Source organism: Aulonocara stuartgranti (assembly GCF_965226115.1).
Source record: "Aulonocara stuartgranti genome assembly, chromosome: 22".
NCBI classification, from domain to species: Eukaryota; Metazoa; Chordata; class Actinopteri; order Cichliformes; family Cichlidae; genus Aulonocara; species Aulonocara stuartgranti.
Window position 1 is genome coordinate 20,071,753 of NC_138957.1, and position 21,643 is coordinate 20,093,395.

Consider the following 21,643-nt stretch of genomic DNA (forward strand, 5'->3'; position numbering starts at 1 on the left):
ACATTCATATGCATACCTTCATTTGGAGCTGCCTCTGCAGTAGGATACAAACACAAATCATTCCATAAACATAACGCACACATATTGTGTTATAAAATAGCCTCACTGATGCTCCTTAGGCGTCTTCTCTCTGAAACAAACTATTTAAATCCCACTTTCTTCTTGTTTGGGCACATATAGTACTGTACAAAAATCTCAAACAACCTCTTATTTTTTATATTTATCTTCAAATGAGCCAGACTTTTTGTAAATTTACAAAAGTGGTCTTAACAAACAATGATCCAGACTTTCAGAAGGTCTTTAAAAGCGTTTTTTTGTGTGAGAGCCTTTTCAATAACTTTAATCAGTTCATTCCTTGTGCCTGACCATTATCAGAAGGGGCCATTCTAAAAGAACAGAAACAGGGAGAAAAGTTGATACACAAAAACATACTATAACACTATTAGCGATGGATTGAGCCTGGACCTCGTTATTATTGAAGCAGTGTGGGATCATCCTGACAGAGAACAGAACTAAAAGCAGTCAGAGAGGGGTAGCTAAAGACGTTTACACAGTGCTGTATAAAAACAGCTTGCAAGAACTATTAGAAGTGTAAGAAGCATCTAAGGTACAGAAACTTTAGTTGAGCTATCCACTGAAATTATCAATATGACACAAAGATTTTAGTGGTTTCATGTCACTTACAGTTTTGAGTTCTCACTCATTAACACTGTCCTTTGCAGATAGCTCAGGATAGCAAATAATTTAGCTGCAGGACTTGATTTGGCCCTTATCTGTCAGAAACCTTCATCTTAACTAACGTGAGATTGTTGGGTTTTTTTTTTTCACAATTTCATATTTGACATACGTGAATGTGTCACATCACGGACCTCCAGAGATGTCTAAAAAACCCTACATGCAATGAGGGGTTCTCATGTTAAACATGTTTCATGTGCTTCTCTCAGCCGTTAGACAAGATAAATGTATCTGTTTTATATTTACAAGGGTTAAGTGGCAGTAAGGTGTTAAAATATAAAATAGCTATTTCCCAAAATAATGATTGAAATTGCTTTTGCATTAAAACTTTGAAACTAATGCATGAAAAATATAAAATATTAGATGTTGGCTATGCTGCTGAGATTTTCATGATGGAAGAAACTAAAGAGAAATCCTGTTAGTGCTGGTGTTGATGTGATAGTCAGTGAGTCATCATTTCAGCCATGAAATGAGTGCCAGGCAGCTCAGACTGCAAGAGCAGTTACTGTTTCCTTTGGCATGTGGACACACACACACACACACACACACACACACACACACACACACACACACACACACACACACACACACACAAACCGGCACATTCAGCGACACAAATACAAACCTGGAAAACATTTTGTTTGTCAGTAGAAGTTTTACACTTTGGGTAAAAAGAAATGCATGTCCTCCTGCAATGGTGGGAATCAAAAAGTAATCACAGTACAGTGGGTATGTGATGCGATGAAGACAATCATCTATGATACATCAAAATATCTGTGAAGGAGGAAGTGTGTGTATATCACTTTTAATCAACCTAAATGACATTGTTGTGCCTGACTGCCATTTTCCTTCTGGGACTTTTTTCTACTTTAGTCCAAGATTTTTAAGTTTTACTCACCCTCGTTTATCTGCAAGCACGAGGAGTAATGACCCTAATGCAGTCACGTGAAGAAGAAAGTACACCTTCAACCAGCTCAAAGCTTTAACGAATCAAGACATAATACAAAATGGTTCTAAAATTATGTAATATAACGTCAGGTGAACAACAGCACGTGACATTAAGACATATTGCAGCATGACATTATTTATTTAGCAAAAGCTAATCCAAGCCTCACTTCTTAACGATGCTGGTTCAGTTTATTGAGGTTTCTACCCATTTGTTTATGCATGGCTCTCCTCAAGTTCCACCACAGGATTTTAACCAGGTTGAGGTCTGGACTTTGACTGGATCATTGCAACACCTTGATTCTTTCCTTTTTCAGTCTTTCTGTTGTCAATTTGCTGCTGCTCATATTTGTCTCTAGGATACTTTGGTATACAGAGGAGTTCATGGTTGATTCAGTGACTGCAAGGTGCCCAGGTCCTGTGGCTGTCATCAAAGTTATCACCTCTCTACCACCATGCTTGACAGGATGAGGTGTTGTGCTAATATGGTGTGTTTGGTTTTATCCAAAGTTTGGTCTCGCCAGTCCAAAGGCCATTGTTACAGGAGGTTTGTGGTTTGTTCAGGAGAAACTCTGCAAATCTAATCTGTACTGCCATGTTCTTTTTAGAGAGAAGAACCTTTCTCCAGGAAAATATCCGAATCCTTGTTCAGTCTTTTTCTAATCGTACTGTCATGAACTTTTACATATAACATGCTAACTGAGGCTTGCAGGTCTGAGCCGTAGCACTTGGGTTTTGGTAGTTTCTCTGAGGATTCAGTGGTTTGGACCTTGGGCTGAATTTGTTGGGACTTCCACTCCCAGGAAGAGCTGTCTTTGAATGATTTTCTCTTCTTTCTTACTGTAAAATAAATAGTTTGGAAATGTCTTTTTCCAGATTGATGGGAAGCAACAGTTGCTTCTCTACGATCATTGCTGATGTCTTTGCTCCTTGACATTGTGTCATCACACCTGCATACAGCAAAATGCCAAAACTTCTGTTTTTAGAGATTTTTAGACCTGGTTAAGAGAAAGAGGATACACTTTTCCACATCTAGACTGCGCTTTTTGATGCAGGCAAAACATCAGAGTTTGGCTCCAGCATAAAAATAAGTGATGATGTATTGTTCATATTTTTTCCTACTGCTGGTCCTGTATTATTCACATGGCCAGTATTCTAAGCTATGGGTTTTTGCAGAAACAGTACAAGAACACAGAGGCACTGTCGACTCCCTAGCTCACACGTCCTCGCACCTTAATGTCTGCTCCCTACTCTAACTGAATATTGAGCCCTAAACAAACAGATGGAGGATAAAGACAGACAGAGCAACTTTAAACTCTGCTGTTGCTATGACAACACTGACTGGCCTCCATGTGAGAGCAGTGAAGTGGTCACTGTGGAAAAACAGGTGAACAGTAGATAAGTAAGGAAAAACAAACCGATTTGCTCTCCAAGACCTCTTCTTCAACGGGCTCCAGACGGATCTCCTGTGGAACAAAAGGAAGTGATGAGTCCTTTACCAGTGACTCATTTTCATTTATCTCAGTGTATAACCCGTCATTCACAGTCTTTATTTACAAGTATTACACGGCCCATTGGTATGCTTTTACAGATTTATTGTCACATATATGAGCTGTTACTACCATGAGCCATAAACTGCAAACAGCTCTAAATGCTCAGTTCCAGGAAGCCTTCTCTGCTCCTTGTTTCTGTACGAGTCTATGAAGGCAAATATCTTTCTATGACCATCTAAGGCCATATAATTACATGTCTAGTGTGAGCATAGAAGCCAACCCAATCACAAGAAAGCTGTCTTGAGAAGGAGAAGATAAAATGGGTTGGTGCAGACAGAAGATGAGAAATATGAATAATGAATTATATTATATATAAACTCTGAATTATACTAAGCCACTCAAAGATACTCCAGCAGCTGAAAAAGAGAAAATCAAGTCACCATAAAACCTGCAGTGACTGATTTTTCCAGCTGTTGGCAACACAAACAAGTTGCAGAACAGAACAAAGAAAGAAATATCCAGACAAACCAGTTGTTTTTTTTGTTTTTGTTTTGTTTTAGTAGAGCTCTTTTTTTGGTAATGATCTCATGAGCTCTAAGATTTATCTTCTGAGTCCTTGTGGTTACCATGTATGAGTATAACTACATAATAAATAAATTAATAAATGCATTCAATTAAAACAACATTACTGTATCGATACATTTTTAAAAATTAAAATATATAAACCAAAAATGAAAATAAAAAATTGAAATCTTCATAAAATAATTCAAAATGTATAAAAGGATGATTAAAAATACAAAGAGAGACATTAAATAATGAAATAAGGATATTCTATTAGATTCCTAAAAGCATTACAGTTTTTTACAGACGCTAGGACACATTTCTCAATACTTAGGTCACTTTTGCAAAACTCTTCACACAATCCTCCTAACTGACCGTCAGCTTGGCAAAGCAGTTAATTTCACATTCAAAATGCACTACAACTACCAAAACACTTCATTCAGGTCTCAAATAACCTCATTCTTCCAGAACACTAGCAAAGGTTGACAGCCGACAAACACACTTTGTCACCCACAAAACAATGACCTAAAAAACACTAACAACATGTAGCATTACACAGTGTTTTCTTGTGTAAAACAAGGACACATCTCTGTTTATAATTTCAATATATGTTACTGGAATGAATCAGACATCATGCAGAATTCGTTAATATTTGTTTATGTATTTTTTTATTTTTTTGCACTAAGTAATCCCAAAATACAAGAATTTGTATACACACCATCCACTGATACACATACAATAGTAATGCTAATCTACTCGGTCTTCTCCATTTGGCCACAGGTTCTCATCCACATCACATCTTATGTCATCTGTCATGAACCGAAGTTCCGAGCGCAGGCAGGACCCAGTAGCAGAACACACACACTAGGGTAGGAGCGAATAAAGAAAGTAATATTTATTGCAACTAAAGGTGTCCCGTGAGGGTAGCCTGAAAAACAACGTATGGAACCAGAAGAAACCGAGGGACCGCGCAGGGAACGCCGAGAGCGGGGCTGTGAGAGGGGTGATAGCCGGGCCGAGTGAACCAGAGGGGGGTGGAGCTCCAAAAGGGGTCGAGACGGCGAAGCTGATGGTGAACCAAATCTCAGGCGGACAGGTGGACAGGCAGGTGGCTCGTAAACAAAAACACGCCGAGTTGTGATCGCTGAGAGGTGACTACGGACTGGCGTGGAGCAGCAGGTAGGGCAGGATTAAATAGTCCACCTGATGATCGCCTGGGATGGGATGCAGGTGTGGGGTTAGCAGCCACGCTCGTGGGCGTGGACATCCCAGCAGCACCCCGGACGCCGGGCCGCGGACCATGACAGTACCCCCCCCTCAAGGGTCGCCCCCAGGCGACCGGCCGGGACCCCGCCTGCGGAGAGAAGCACGGAAAGCAGAGATGAGACGAGGGTCCAGAATGAAGGAGCGCGGGACCCAGAGGCGGTCCTCGGGGCCGTACCCCTCCCAATCCACAAGATATTGCCAGCCGCGCCCGCGCGCATCCAGGATCCGCCGGACCGCATAGGCCGGATGGCCGCCGACGAGCCGGGCGGGAGGAGGGGGCTCGGAAGGAGGGCACAGGGGGCTGAGGCGGACCGGCTTAAGTTGAGATACATGGAACGTGGGATGCACACGCCGAGAGGCCGGAAGCCGGAGCCTGACCGCCACCGGGTTGATGACTCGGTCCACTTCGTACGGCCCGATGAAACGGGGAGCCAGTTTGCGGGACGTGCCCCGGAGTGGGATGTTCCCAGCAGCCAACCAAACCTTCTGTCCCGGCTGGTAGTCAGGGGCTGGGGCGCGGCTACGATCGGCGTAGTGCGCCTGTCGTTCCTTTGCGCGCAGGAGGGCGCGGCAAGCGCAGCGCCACACACGTTGGCAGCGCCGGAGGTGATGAGGGGCCGACGGGACGGAGAGGGACAGGTCCTCTTCCGGGAAGAGCGGAGGCTGATACCCGAGGGACGCTTCGAAAGGAGACAAGCCGGTGGAGGACGAGGTGTGAGTATTGTGGGCGTACTCCACCCAGGGCAGGTAAGTAACCCAGGAGGAGGGGTTTTGACTGGCTACGCACCTCAGCATAGTCTCCAGCTCCTGATTAAGGCGTTCAGTTTGCCCATTGGATTGCGGGTGGAAACCGGAACTCAAACTGACCTTGGCGCCGAGAACGGAGCAGAAGGTCCTCCACACTTGTGAGGTGAACTGGGGACCGCGATCGGAGACAATGTCCAGGGGAATTCCGTGGAGCCTGAAGACTTCCGTGACTAACGCTTGGGCAGTCTCAGCAGCCGAGGGCAGCTTGGCTAGCGGGACGAAGTGGGCGGCCTTAGAAAACCGATCCACAACGGTGAGGATGACACATTTTCCAGAAGAGGTGGGGAGACCGGTAACAAAGTCGAGCGAGATGTGAGACCAGGGCCGGTGGGGAGTAGTGAGTGGGTGGAGCTGGCCCATGGGATGTTTCGTGGATGATTTTTTACGAGCGCAGACGGCACAGGCAGACACGTAGTCCCTCACGTCCCGTAGTAGCGATTTCCACCAGAAGTGTCTGCTGAGGAGGTGCGCCGTTCTGCGAATCGTGCTGTGTGGATCCAGTGGATGACTGCTCCCCGGGCGGCGGCGGGAACGAAGCGCCGTCCTGGCGGTCCAGTCCCTGGGTCAGGGTCCCCCGGGAGCGCTTGGCGAATGGTCTCCTCAATCTCCCAGGTGAGAGCACCCACCACGCAGGAGGCAGGCAGGATGGTGGCGGGGGGGGGGGGCGCCTCGCTGTCGGGGGAATACAGACGGGAGAGCGCATTGGGTTTGATGTTTCGTGACCCGGGACGATAGGAGAGTGTGAAGTTGAAGCGGGCGAAGAATAGGGACCAGCGAGCTTGACGGGGATTTAACCTCTTGGCGGTTCTAAGGTACAGTAGATTTTTATGATCCGTCCATATAACGAAGGGCTGTTCGGTCCCCTCCAGCCAGTGACGCCATTCCTCCAATGCGAGTTTTACCGCTAGGAGTTCCCTGTCGCCGATGTCGTAATTCCTCTCCGCGGGGGTGAGTCGGCGTGAGAAAAAGGCGCACGGCCGGAGTTTGTTCAGGGGCCCAGACCGCTGGGAAAGAACCGCCCCGACTCCCGCATCAGACGCGTCGACCTCAACAACAAACTGTTTAGAAGAGTCAGGATGGGTCAGAATGGGTGTGGACGTGAATAATCGCTTCAATTTAGCGAAGGCTGCGTGGGCCTCAGGGGACCATGTGAAAGACACCTTGGGTGAGGTGAGTTGGGTGAGAGGCGCGGCCACCTGGCTGTAGTTTCGAATGAAACGGCGATAAAAATTCGCAAACCCCAAGAAGCTCTGAAGCTTCTTTCGTGTCTCCGGAACCGGCCATTCCAATATTGCTTTGATCTTCACCGGGTCGGTCTTCACCTGCCCACCAGCGAGGATGTAGCCCAAGAAGGAAATGGATGAGGCGTGGAACTCACACTTTTCCGCTTTTACGTACAGTCTATTTTCGAGCAGCCGTTGTAGCACGCTCCTCACATGGATGCGATGGTCCTCGAGCGTCTTGGAGAAAATCAAAATATCATCCAGGTAAACAAAAACAAACACGTTCAGGAAATCCCGTAACACGTCGTTGACTAGGGCTTGAAAAACCGCCGGGGCGTTCGTTAACCCGAACGGCATCACCAGATATTCAAAATGCCCTAGTGGGGTATTGAAGGCGGTCTTCCACTCGTCGCCTTCACGTATCCGTACCAGGTGGTAGGCGTTCCGCAGATCTAGTTTGGTGAAGACCGTAGCTCCCTGGAGTGAGTTAAAAATAGAACTAATGAGTGGGAGGGGATATTTGTTTTTGACGGTGACGTCATTCAGCCCCCTGTAATCGATGCACGGGCGGAGCGTCCCGTCTTTCTTTCCCACGAAGAAAAAACCCGCAACCACGGGAGAGGATGACAGCCTAATACGTCCTGCAGTTAGTGACTCCTGGATGTAATTCTCCATGGTTTCTCTTTCGAGGCGAGACAGGTTGTATAATCTGCTAGAGGGCAGCGATGCACCCGGGAGCAGATCGATAGCACAGTCATATGGACGGTGAGGCGGGAGTGAGAGCGCCTCATCTTTACTGAACACCTGCTGGAGATCGTGATAGTCGGGGGGCACGGAAGAGAGGTCCGGCGCGGGTGGCGGGGCGGGCCTCCGTTCCGTTGAGGCGGAGGGAACGGCTGACCTCAGGCAGTTCGCCAGACAAAACACACTCCAGCTCGCGATACTTTTTCCGGCCCAATCTATGTGTGGGTTATGTCTCTGTAACCAGGGGTAGCCTAGGATAAGCGGGGTGTCAGGAGCAGGAAAAGTGAAAAAGGACAGCTGCTCTTGGTGGTTACCTGATGTGATTAACCGTACAGGCGCGGTTTGGTGAGTTATGTATGCAAACACTTGGTTGTTTAATGTAGACGCAGGGATGGGCGGTTCGAGTGGAGTAAGAGACACAGCTAGCCTCTTAGCCAGCTTCTCATCCATAAGGTTCTGTTCCGCCCCGGAGTCCACTAACGCGGGGCATGTAAAAGTCTGATTAGAAGTCACGATAGTAACGGACAGTAACAATCGGGGTCTAGTAGTGCTTAGAGTGCTGCCCACCCGTATCCCCGGTGGGCCGGGTCGTTTGGGCGGACCGGGCAAACAGCGATGCGGTGACCGGGCCTCCCACAGTACAGACATTCTCCAGCCCGAAATCGGCGTTCCCTCTCCTCCAGAGAAAGCCGAGAGCGTCCGATCTGCATGGGTTCGGGCGGGGGCGGCGACGGAGAGCGCGCACACGCAGCTGGGGGCAGGGGCGGAGAAACGCGAATCCCGGGGCGCAATACGGAGCCCATAGGCTTAGACCGCCGCTCGGCATCCCTCTCCCGCAAGCGCCTGATCCTACGGGAGAGGGAGGCCAATTCATCAAAGGATCTGGTCTCCTCGTGAAAAGCTAGTTGGTCCTTGATCTGGTCATTTAATGACCGTAAAAAAAACCCACGAAGAGCCGAATCGGGCCAACCCACGGCGACCGCTCGAGTACGGAATTCAACTAGGTACTCCGCAATACTGCGCCGCCCCTGACGGAGCCCCAGCAACTTCTGCGCGGCATCGTCCTCCGATACCGGAGGGGAAAACGTAGCCTGGAACTCCTCCAGGAATTCATCGTAATCGCAATCACGAATGGGGTGAGAATTTAAGTAGGCTTCAGCCCATGCTAGAGCACGCCCCCGTAACAATCCCACGAAGTGGGAGATCTTAGCAGCATCCGTGGGGAACGCGTGAGGCGTGCGACTGAAAAACAAGGAGCACTGGAAAAGGAACCCCCCACACAGGTCCAGCTCCCCGTGGAAGGGTTCCAGCGGCGGAGGTGACACGCCGCGGTGCACGGGGTCGGACGGCCTAGTTTGTAATTTATTCTGAGTGTCACTGAGCTCTTGACAACGGTCTTGGAGAGACTGGAGCTGCTGATCGTGGCGACCGAGAATAGCGCCCTGTTTATTAATAGCGGAGCGGAGTGGATCTGCTGGGTCCATACTGGCCAGTCCGTACTGTCATGAACCGAAGTTCCGAGCGCAGGCAGGACCCAGTAGCAGAACACACACACTAGGGTAGGAGCGAATAAAGAAAGTAATATTTATTGCAACTAAAGGTGTCCCGTGAGGGTAGCCTGAAAAACAACGTATGGAACCAGAAGAAACCGAGGGACCGCGCAGGGAACGCCGAGAGCGGGGCTGTGAGAGGGGTGATAGCCGGGCCGAGTGAACCAGAGGGGGGTGGAGCTCCAAAAGGGGTCGAGACGGCGAAGCTGATGGTGAACCAAATCTCAGGCGGACAGGTGGACAGGCAGGTGGCTCGTAAACAAAAACACGCCGAGTTGTGATCGCTGAGAGGCAACTACGGACTGGCGTGGAGCAGCAGGTAGGGCAGGATTAAATAGTCCACCTGATGATCGCCTGGGATGGGATGCAGGTGTGGGGTTAGCAGCCACGCTCGTGGGCGTGGACATCCCAGCAGCACCCCGGACGCCGGGCCGCGGACCATGACATCATCTAGGGCAATACACCTAGGAAAGAATCTTCTGGCATGCCAGAATTGAAGGAGTTGAAAAATTGAAGGAGTAACACCTGTGTAGATGTTCATCTACAATGAGAATAAGCTGTGGCTGGTTAAACTGCATTTTTAGATTTAAAATATGTTTCAATAAAATATTGTTGTTGAATTTTGCTGTCTTTTCAAGTTTTGCATTGTGTTATTGTTTTGGCCATAAGTTTAACAGTTTTGAAAACAGTATGTAAGCACATGCAAAATGTCCTGTACGTACAAAGATTTTTGGCAGGTGTTGTGTCTGAGTGAGAAGATAATTCATGAAATTTGAGAGATGTAGTCATTGAATGCATTTTGTGCCAAAACAATGATAACTGATCCTCAGTTTAGCCCACATAGACTTCTGTTGTGCTCACTGTGTTAGGAGTTTTGCAAACGTGACCTAAGTATTGAGAAATGTGTCCTAGCGTCTGTAAAAAACTGTAATCATAATAATGCTTTGAAAAAAATGAGCATTTAGAGTCAACTGGGGTTTAAATTTCAGATATTTATATTATTCATATTCATGCTTGCAGTTGTTCACAGTCTTACACTTGTAATGTAAACAGATCACAGCTTTTCTGGGTTTGCATGTCAATTTATTTTATCTACTTTTTACACCACATTTCATGCAGAGAGCAGCCATGATGGTTTGTGTGCAGCTGGTGCTGCCTCTATACGTACATATGTGCATGTGTCTGCATGTGGGTGGGTGTTGTTGGACGAGTGAATATGTTGACACAGTTTTAAATCCACTTTCCATAATCTCAGGTTAGTTTCAGAAAATGATGCAAAGCTCAGATGGTTGAAACAGAGACAGGAGAAAGATGCGAAACAGGAAATGTCAGAAAGAGACCCACAAGAAGAAGGTAGGAAGGAGAGGAGACTGGAAAGGCTGAGCGAAAGGTCAAGTAACCTTTTGTTCTAGGCGGTCGATAAGTTTCTGCAGTCTGTTGACCTGGATTATCCACTGGCTGTCTTCATCATAAACACCTGGAGGGGAGAGAGAAGCAGAGAGAAGGGTGGATTTCAGTCAGAAAGGTGGGGATGAAAGGTGCTGCATACATCGACTGTATTTTAAACACTTTCCATTGACTGCCTCAACAGTCACTGTTGTAAGGGGTGGCGGTGTGCCAGGAGGCATTTTAAGGATCCCTTTCATGTCATGCGACAAGAAACCAGGCCAATCAATGAGAAAAGCTTTGACCACTGTAATCGAAGTTCCTAGATGCTCTGTCGTTTTTTTGCAGATCTCCTAGCAACCACATCTGGCGCTATAATCCAGGTCGACGGTTAAAAACGTATAACAATGAAAATAAAAACCACTGGAAACATGTAACTGTCGTAGATAAATGAATATTTATCAGGATTCTAAGCAGAAATATTATAAAAATCATACCTAGATTTCATATTTATTTAATTTGAATCAGGTTTTATGACAGTTAAGTAAAATCTAGATGCAAACTAAAAAAATGAAGAAATTGCAGGTGATGGCAAAACAACTCCAGGAACAGCTAAACAAGCTGAAAACTAAAGCAGGTTGATTGATTGTATAGTAACTACAGTCCTGTACAATGTCAGAGCTTGTGGTAAACAGCACATACTGTGTAGTAGTATCTGGAGTTGGTTAGTAATAGATTATAGAACAAAAGAAGTAACTCAGATTATAGAAATAAGCAGCCATTAAGAAGCCATTTTTTCTCACTATAATTGACAGTGACTACGTAAACATAAAAAAAGCTTTGTAGATGTAATCAAAGTCAATAGCTGACCCCTAATTTGACCCTGCACCCCTGCTAAACTGATATTAGCAGGGGTGCTAATGTTAGTATGTTTTAGCTGCAGAGCCAACAACAGGACAGCCAATTACAGTGCGCTCTGCAGGTACTGCATTGAGACTTGCCACTGACCTCCAAATATGTGCAACCTCAAACCTCCACCTGTGCACCAGATAAGTGGCTTTGAAACTAAACATAGAAACACATGTGGTCACAGCCTTCCTCCACCTCAAGCTCCCTCTGTGTGTCTCACTGCACTGTTTCTCTCACACCTACATGACCTTCCTTCCCCTCCTGTGCTCTGCTCTCCCTCGGTGTGACTCTGGTCCAGCAGCTTTTTTTTGCTTCTGGCAGAAACAACGCAGGATAACCCAAGGAATGAATCACAGTCAAACATAACGCAACACAACATGGTGATGGAGAGTTATTTAAACATAAAAAACATTAAAAAAAAAACCCCACCTGAACTGACGAGGCTAAAGAGAGGGTTGTTGGGGGAGAGGCTGTTGTTTCTCTGAAGCCTCCGATTAGAGCGACGACCCGACCACTGGATGGACAACACCTCTGGCTTCACAGGACCCTGTCTTGAATCAAAACAGGCCAGTAAATATCCTAAGCCTCACATATTTCAGCATACATTTTTACTTTCTTTATGTTTTTCTTAAAAAATGTCAAATCACTGAAGGACACACTGCATCACAGCCCTCTGTAAAGTACACATGCTCTTTCAGCACATGTTGTATGTGGTGATCACAAAATTACAGTTAAATTATTTGTTTTTTTCTTCTATTTCTTACAATCTGTGATGAGAATCAGGTGTCTGGAGCCACAGTTGTCTTGACTTGCTTTAAATTTCTATGTAATGCTGGTCTGACAGTGATACTAATGGCAATGACAAGGTATGTGCACCTACAGGGTGTCTTCACCTAAGATTTATCTTACTGCTGTCAAGTTGTTGGTTCCCATACTTTGAAGGGACCTCAGGGTGTCTGTGAGCAGGCTGCGTGTGAACATGCATGATTGTGTGCATGTGTGTGTTTGCGCCCGCGTGCATGCATGTGCGTGTGTACATAGCATGTCATAATTCTATTTTGAACTCGTTCTACATTTTAAATGCCCTACATGCTCACTTCTTTTTCAGTTCCAGGACTATTACCAGATACAGTCACATGGAAAAAAAGGTCCTGTGTAATCAGAGCATGCAATTATCAGAGTAACTACAAACCCAGCCAAACAAGAAATGATTGCTTACAGTACGTTATTGCTTCTTTATTCTGGTTTACTTTTGTTAAACAAATGATGGCATGCTGTAATCACGTGTTTTTCTTCATCTGCAGTTGTGTTTAATAGCAAGAAAACCAACAAAGCCTTTGAAACTGAAGTTTTATAAGGGAGAATGAACAAAAATTTCAGGAAGCTGATGTTGGAGACTGATGGCAGATGAACAGCAAAACACAGTAAAACATTATTACTGCTAAAATGGAAGCAATTTGAGGTATAAGACCAACTTATACTCTAGATGTAAACTTTACAAACCCTTCACTTACTACAGCAGCAGGAAGGAAAAAGTGAATTAAGGAAATAATAGAAAAATAAAAAAGGAAAAATAAACAGTGAGAGTGGTATACACAGACATACATGTATATTTTAGCGCCATCCTACACAGTGGCCGTAACAGCTTATTGCTGAAGGAGCTGCTCAGGGCCTCCAGTCTCATGCAGGGGTGAGAGGTGTTACCTATAATGGGTATGAGCTTGGCTAACATCCTCCTCTCACCTACCTCCTTTATAGAGTCTACGGGGCTGGCCTGGACACATCTGGCCCTCTTCACCAGTCTATTAAGCTATTTTCTTCCTTATTCTTCTTTAATTCAAAAGAAGACTGAATCTGTTCTTTCAAACATGTTTAAACGTTTACTTTGATTCACACAGAAAACATTTTACATGGGATACACTTGTTTTTCAAGACTGTGTGATCGAAACTTTGTTTTTCAACTGTAACTGTGCAGTATTCAGGAGTGCACTCATTTCAGTCTTAATGTAATGACTTTTGAAACAACCAGGTTTTCTTCAGCTTGATCTGCTCTTGTTGGGAAGAGAGTGGTGGGACATAGCACAGTTTTTAATTCACAAGCTGTTGTCTAATACATCTATACCACTGAGACTTGATGAGGACAAATTGGGAGGGGCAGATCCCTTTTGATCTGCCAGTGAGTCACAATCTCACCTACATCGCTGCTTTAATTGCTAAAACTTTCAGAGATATCTAACAGATCAAAGCACAACAGCTTCCCCATCCACATGTTCCTCCTACAGTTTTTATGCCAAGTGAGGAGGAAGGAAAAGAGGTTTCGAAGCTGGAGAGCAAAGTGCGATCTCAATGCTCATCTTTTTCCAGAGAGAATGATGAAAAAGATAATGCTAACCCAATAGGAAACATAAAGCTCTTGAGCCATTGTTATGGCCCAAGCTCAGTTCTGAGTAATACCATCATAGCCTATTCACATATACCTACAACTGAATACAAAAACCTATTTTAAACCACCAGAGAGAACCACATCTCCGAATGTTTGGAAGGACGGAGCAATTCAAACGCACAAGGCAATTTCTCCAGTGAGACGGCTGCAGGAAGAGGAGAAGCTGCTTGGGGAGCGAGCGACAGTCACACTTTGAAATGACGTGAGAGTGAAAGAACGATGCATTTGGAGGGAAGACAGTCTGTGAAGGTCTCCTTAATTTAAAGGTTGTTTATCCCAGCGCATTATTTTCTGCCAATGAGAATAAATGTCAACATAATTATTGTGTGAAACAAAATATTATGGAAAGCAAAACTGTATCAACCCAAAAATATAACTGGAAGTAAAATGATTTGATGGTGATTTGGATCTTTGGTTGCGATTTCGATAGCTGCAGATGTAACGTGGGAAAACATAAGAGACATAATGTGGCTAAAGTAGTAGACTGAAGCCACCCCTCATTTCTCTACTGTTTCCTATTTTTATTTCTGAGATGAAAAATGAGAAAACTGGTTTAGTGAGCTCTTGAAACATGTACAAACATACGTGGAAATGCAGTATATAAGGCAAAAGCAGAGACTGTGCAGTTCTAATGAGCTTGGAAGTCAATAATTGGAGCTTGGAAAGAAAAGTGACTGGACTTTGAAGTTTTTTGTTTTTTTTTAAATGTTCAACCTCTCATCAGTTCAAAGTCACTATTGGGTATTAGGCCACCTTCATTTTCCAACACAGCATAAACTCTTTGGGAGGTTTCTGGTAATTTGTAGTCCTTATGAATAGTTATCCAGGCTTATTGAAGGACATTCAAAGCTCTTCTTTGGATGCTTGCTGCCTTTAGATGATCCCACACTGCTTCAGTAATGTTGAGCTCCAGACTCTGTGGAGGACAATCCATGAGTGATAAAGTTCCATTGTTTTTCTATCAAGGTTTCCTTTGGCTGCATTGGTAGTCTGTTTGGGATCGTTGCCATACAGAAAAATAACCTGTTGCAAATCAGATCTTTTCCAGATGCTGTAGGATTTTTGTTTAAAATCTGGTTGCACTTCTGTGCACCACCACCACCAGCTGAAATGCAACCCTGAACAATGACAGAGCCTCCATCATGCTTTACAGATGGCTGTAGACGTGCACTGCTGTGCCTCTTGCCTGACCTCCTCCGTACAAGCTGATGAGAACTTGAACGAAAAATTCCAAATTTAGATTCATCACTCCATCAGACTGGTTGCTTCTGATTTTCTGTTTAGTTTCTGTGTAATTTGGCATACCTCTGCCTTTTCTCCTTGTTTTGTTCCTTAAGCATATTCTAGTCAGCCACCCTTCCACTGAGATCGTTTCTGATGAGGCTTCAGTGAACAGTGGATGGATCTACAGATGCATTTCTCAGGTCCTGTGTTGGGGTTTTTGCATCAGAGATTCTTAGTAGCTGCATCCATGGTATGAACTTTAAAACCCTACTTCGCCTCACTTTTGAGTTACTGTACTGGGTGTCCATGTTTTCTGCCCTGAGGGTCAAAAATGAGCATAAATAAAAATTTTGATTTTGGAATCACTTGTGTCATTCTTTCTGAATCTGATCACAAATGTCAAGGAAAATTCTGTATGATTTCCAGCAGAAGGCATAACAATAATTAACATTGTTCCTGTACTGCACTCCAAAAGCCTCTCAGTGCTGGAGTGTCACATGTTTGTCAAAGATACCAGCTGCTCTCCACTGAGCTTCAACCTTTGCTGCATAAAGATTAAGGTGGCAAGAAAAAAACCCAAAAGGACTTAAGGACTGTGATTAATGTGTTTGGAATACCAAAATCCAGCATCCAATAAGCACTTAATTAGAAACACAGCAAGAGTTTGCAATGGAGTGTTTTCAGCAATATGTTTCCTCCGCAGAGACCGAAGAGCAATTAGAGAAACACAAAACAAGGACAGCCTGGAATAAAAAGACAAAACAAAACAAATGTATTATTTAGTAACAGTTCAATTTCAGAATCTGTTGAATGCAGGTTTGGTTGCAAATGGCAGCAAATTGTTGCTCAATTGTTGATCTGAGATCGGTGACAGGTGCATCATTACCTGTGCTTTAAACACACCAGGATTATAATGAACACAGACATGACCTGCAGGGGACACCCATCTACATCCACACTCACACCATATATAATATGTTGCACGCTGGTGAGTCATCCTCACTAATGAGGCATGTCTGATTCCTGAACGCAGATCCAGACTGATCAAATACTTTGAGCACATGCGGGAAACAGAGTCCACTAAGAACATGAGCCTCGGGTTGAATCATCACTCCTTCACTTTTCACGCTCAGAGGCGAGTATTCATTAGCAGTCAGTGCATTTAGAAAAATTATAATAAGATCATGACCACATTAAGGTCATATTTTTAACATTCTAGTATTCATAAACATGGCTTGCAGTAGTAAAAACAAACTGCCATTTTTGCACATTGCACAACAGTTGTGACAACACAGCAGCAGAAATCCAACAACCCTGATTCTGAAAAACAATGCTGTATAGACTGTTAATAAAAGCAGTGATTCCCAAAGCACATAAACCCATATTTCATTCACAACAGAAAACATATCAAATGTTTAAACTCAGAAAGTCTACCAGTTTAAGAAAAATACTAGCTCACTTTTAAATTAAAGGCAGGAATATGTCTCAAAAATGTTTTTTCAGGGCCATGTTTACCACTATGTAGCATCCCTCCTACTTTCTTCAGCAGCCTGTAAACAGGGAACTGAGGAGAGCAGCTGCTGGATATTTGGGAGAGGTTGTCCCATTCTTGCCTGATAGAAGAGTCTAGCTGCTTAACATATGTTTTGTTTTATGATGTTCCAAATGTTTCAGTTGGTGAGAGGTCTGGACTGCAGGCAGGCCAGTTCATCACTCTTGTACTTCAAAGCCATGCTATTGCAATAAATGCAGTATGCAGTTTAGAATCTTCCTGCTGAAATATGCAAGGCCCTCCCTGAAAAATCATCTGGATGTTATATGCTGCATATGTTGCTTTAAAGCCAAATCCAGATGTGTAAGCTTCCAATTTCACAGGCACTGTAATGTACCTTGAGACTATCAGAGATGCAGGCTTTTGAGCTGAGCGTTGATGCTGGATAGTGCCTCTCTACTTTAGTCCAAGGGATGTAGTGTCCAACATTTTTCAAGAAGAATTTTAACTTTTCCTCAGAAACGGATCATTCTGTTCCCATGCAGTGGGAACAGAATGATCCTTCAATACAATTTCTTTAATACAATACTACCCAAAGACCTGAAGATCGCAGGCATCAAATATTCATCCCTGGCCTTGTTCCTTGTGCACAGGGAGCAAGGCTTTACTTTTCCAGCCTTTTGTTGCTCTTGTCTCAGTTTTCTTAGATGTGTTGTTAGCATGAAATTCAAAATGAGCAAATATTCTTCATGAATCAGTAAAATATCTGAACTTAAACATTTGATATATGTTCGGTATATTAAATCATATCAAATTAGATTTCACTCAGTGTTTTTTTATGCCATTCTACATTTAATCATTAGTCATTATTAATCTCTGGTTATATTTCACAACTTGCTTTTTGTTCTGCATTCCTGCCCTTACCGCTGGCGGTTTCTTCCTGTTAAGAGGGAGTTTTTCTTTTCCACTGTTACCAAGTGCTCGCTCAAAGGGGTTTGTTTGATTTTTGGGGTTTCTCTGTACTATTGTAGGATCTTTACCTTAAAATATTAACCACCTTGAGGTGTTGTTGTGATTTGTCACTATATAAATAAAATAGAATTGAATTGAACTGAACCGAACTGAAATATTTATAAATATTTTTATATATATTGTATTGTATTTTACACTGCACTGACTGATCTGGCACCATTTGTTAACGCAACATTTGGCACCTTGTCTGTGCAAAAAGAAAGAGAAAGAGCTGAAAGATTCTAAAATGCAAAAGAGAACTACAATAGATGTTTTAGCTCAAACCAGCACTGTGCTTCAGTTCTCTCAGATATTCCTTCATGGAGAACGAGTTAATCAGATAAATTAGGACAAATAACTGCTGGATTGCAACAGAAAGCAGGTGTGTTTCACAAACACTTAAGAAGAACCTATGCTGGCATCAAGTCTAAAATGTGGGAGGCAAACTGGTGTGTGTGGTTTAAAAAAAAAGTGAGAGCTGTAATTATTGGTGCTATTGTACAATATATTCTGCCCAAGTTTGAAAGACTAATTGTGTGTGTGCGTGTGTGAATGACCAGGGGAGGTTTGTTCTTACTTCTCCTGGCGAGTCTGCTCAGCTGTGGTTTCCATGGCACACTCGAGTGAGCTTTGAAGTGAATGAAGCTGATTGGTAGTCTCCTTCAGCAAGAAGCGGGTCACAAACTGCTCCAAGTGGGTGGACTCCTGATAATCCTGTCAATCAAGGCGATTAGAGGAGGACAAGTTAGAGTAGGAGGCATGGTGAAGGAGGGCCGAACGAGGAGAGCTGTGACACGTTTCACATGCCAGCCGGGAGTCACTCGACGCCCAGACCTCCTCTGCTAATTAAAAGATGCCCACGAGATCATTCATTTAGAAAAGATTACACAACAGTGCTGCTGGAAAGAGAGGAGAAGAAAGAAGCAGATGTCAAACCTTTGGTCTTCTTATTAACTTATTTAATAAAAGAATCCCTGTTAGCTGTGTTTGATCCACCACACTAGACTGATGTCAGCAATGTGTCAGTCGACGTCGAGTTAAATGTAGGATGGAGAGCTTAACCCGAGTCGAGTTTAACGACAGAATGTTTCTACAAAGTGAAAAGTGAATTCTTCCACTTAACATTTAACAACGTTACAACTCATTCTTTGTTTATGTCATGATTTAAATGGAGAATTATGTCCATGAACAAAAGCTTTCAGCTAATATTTTATTAATGTTGTTGACATACTTGTGGTATGGGCAAATGCTTTGATGTGGTAACTGTAAATGCAGGTGGATGATATACTGTAAGATAAACCCAACTTGACTCAGTTGAGAAAGCTGCAAATGTGGGTAGTTCATATATTTGCTTCTATCTGAGATCAGTCATTTTTATTTGAATAAATCTTTTTTTGGCTCTTTGGATCCAGGATCCGTGTTCACAAAGAAGCAAAAATCTAAACAGGAGGTGACGGCACAGAAAATGACAGGAGGTGATTTAATAGGAACTGAACTGCTGGTATGTGTGTGTCAACACTGATATACAGTTAGATCCATCATTTGTTGGACAAAAACTCTTTTGTTGTTGTTTTGCCTCTGTACACTGACATTCTGATTGTGCGCTTTAATTCAAGAGGTTTTGCAAAAAAGAATTACCAGTTTTATAACCGGACTTCATTTTCAGAGGTTCAAAAATAACTGGAGAAACTAATATATTTGTGTTCTAAATATAAAGATTTTAATCCTTGGATGAAAATTGTTTGCAGTCAATGGCTGCTCTGCTGGCCCTTTAATGCAGCCACCTTTAGTTTAGATGCGTGGGTCTCTCTTTCAGTTTTGTCTTCAGTCACTGAAAGCTTCTCTGTTGGGTTGATATCAGGTGACTATCTTGGTCATTGAAGAATATCCCTTGAAAAACTGTTGGATTGCTTTTGCACCACACTTTGGGTCATTATTGATGTTTGATTGATATTTATTTATTCATCCAGTCATCACATATTACACAGACTGTGTACTGTCCATATTTGGTTAAATCTGAGCAGAGAGATTAGCGCTGTACACTTCATCGTGCTTCTGCAAGCAGTCACATCATCAATGAACACCAGGGACCCAGTTCCACTGGCAGCAATACATCCAAATACTATAATATCATGTAGATCAGACATCATGTTTGACAGATGATGTGATATGCTTCATATCATAAGCCGTTTCTCTCCTTCTGCATAATTTCTCTTCCCATTATTTTGGTACAAGTTCATCTTGGTTTAATTGGTCCAAATAATTTTTACAGAACTGTGAAGACACTTTTATTCAGGTGAAGTCTAATCTAGCCATGCTGTTCTTTGGTGTAAACAGCGGTTTGTACCGTTTTGTTAACCTGCTGTAGTTTCCTCTATTATGAAGGTATCAGTTGATTGACCCTGACAATGTTACATTTACCTCTTTGAGATTGTTTTTTACTTGGTTAGATGTTGTGCAGTTGTTTTTCTTCACAACGATTCTGTCTGTTTGTGAAGGTTCTCAGTCATCCAGGTCATCGTAGCCTAGAGCGCTTGGAAAGAAATGCATCTGGAAATTTCTTGCAGATGTTTCACCTCTCATCCAAGAAGCTTCTTCAGTTCTAAGAGCAATTGGTGGACAGTCCCAGATTTTAAGCCCAATGGGAGTGTCTAATCACACATGCAAAAGTCACAATCAGGGTGTGGGTCACAAGCCAAGGTTTCAGGTAAACCCATTGTGAAACCCTAACCTGTCATGTGATTTACTGAGGTCAAATGGCGCAGGATGTGAGTGGGCGTTAAGGTGTCTGGGAGGGGATCTCAAAACTGGATTATAGACGGCAGACAGTTGGTGTCGTAAACCAGCCCTCTGTTCAAAGATGGTCATTCACAGTGGACACAGATGGCTTCTTTCACTCCTCTTTCAAACCACTTGTCTTCTCTGTCCAAACTGTGAACACTGGCGTCCATAAATGATTGACCATTGTCTTTACGATGCAGATGAACAGCTGAGTCTTGTCCCGTTGAAGTGGCTCTGATTCTTTAAGGCCTTTTGGTGTTGCTGAGCTGATAATCAGAATGGACCAGACTTTTGATTTTTACTTCTCCTTGTTGCTATCTGATAAACTCTCTTGCTTGAATCAACACGTCTTTGATCTTATAGTGAAAGCTCTAGTGAAAAGTTGTCAAAGACAAACCAACTCCAGAGCTTTTCTCTGCTTATTTGCAATAAAACACCAAGGACTCAGCTCTGATCTGTTTCCCAACTGTACATTTCCTTTTTGGCCTCTGAAAATGGGGGCTGTGTATAAAAGTGGCTGCAATTTTTAAACATATAAAACAAAATATATGTGAAACCCTGTAAGTTAAAGCTGGAAGTCTGTAAGTACACCTTTAAATACTTTGAACTCTACTTTTAAATGTGTTATGGGTAAGAGGTTAGCAAACATTTTCCAATTTACATATTCCGAAGCTCTATTTATCCACATGGTCACTATTTGCTGCCCCTTTGGTTTGTTTTGATCTCTACTGACTCCCCCAAAACATGTCAGGCTGCTAACAGCCTGAACACATTCATTAGTCTTCGCTCCGTAGGGTATTTATTTATCAGAGAGAGAGTGAAAGGGTCTAAATGATGATAAAACAGTGTTCTCAGTCATGTGATACCATGTGCATAGTCGTGATACTATAAACATACACATGCAGTATTGAGAAGTATGACTTTAAAGAATTAAATGTGTTATTTTTGCGGCTTTATAGCTGTAAACAAACAGCATCAATCACCACCTCTTAATGATGCATCCTTTCTTCGGATTGGTGTAACAGGTGTTTGCCTGCAGTTATTTATGAGAAATAACATGTTTACATTTCTGT

General features: G+C 43.5%; 1 protein-coding gene across 2 annotated transcripts in view; it reads right to left on the minus strand.

The window, feature by feature from the left end:
- Positions 1-21,643, minus strand: part of necab1 (N-terminal EF-hand calcium binding protein 1) — a 45,216-nt gene that overhangs the window by 6,153 nt on the left and 17,420 nt on the right. Inside the window, exons 6-10 of one of the 2 annotated variants that reach the window (XM_082521682.1) lie at positions 18,367-18,503; positions 12,049-12,170; positions 10,725-10,801; positions 3,099-3,146; positions 17-34 (exon numbers count right to left, since the gene is read on the minus strand). In XM_082521682.1, coding sequence (XP_082377808.1) covers positions 17-34; positions 3,099-3,146; positions 10,725-10,801; positions 12,049-12,170; positions 18,367-18,503 — 402 coding nt within the window. The remainder of the gene's footprint in view (positions 1-16; positions 35-3,098; positions 3,147-10,724; positions 10,802-12,048; positions 12,171-18,366; positions 18,504-21,643) is intronic. The other variant, XM_082521683.1, reaches the window with a different exon arrangement.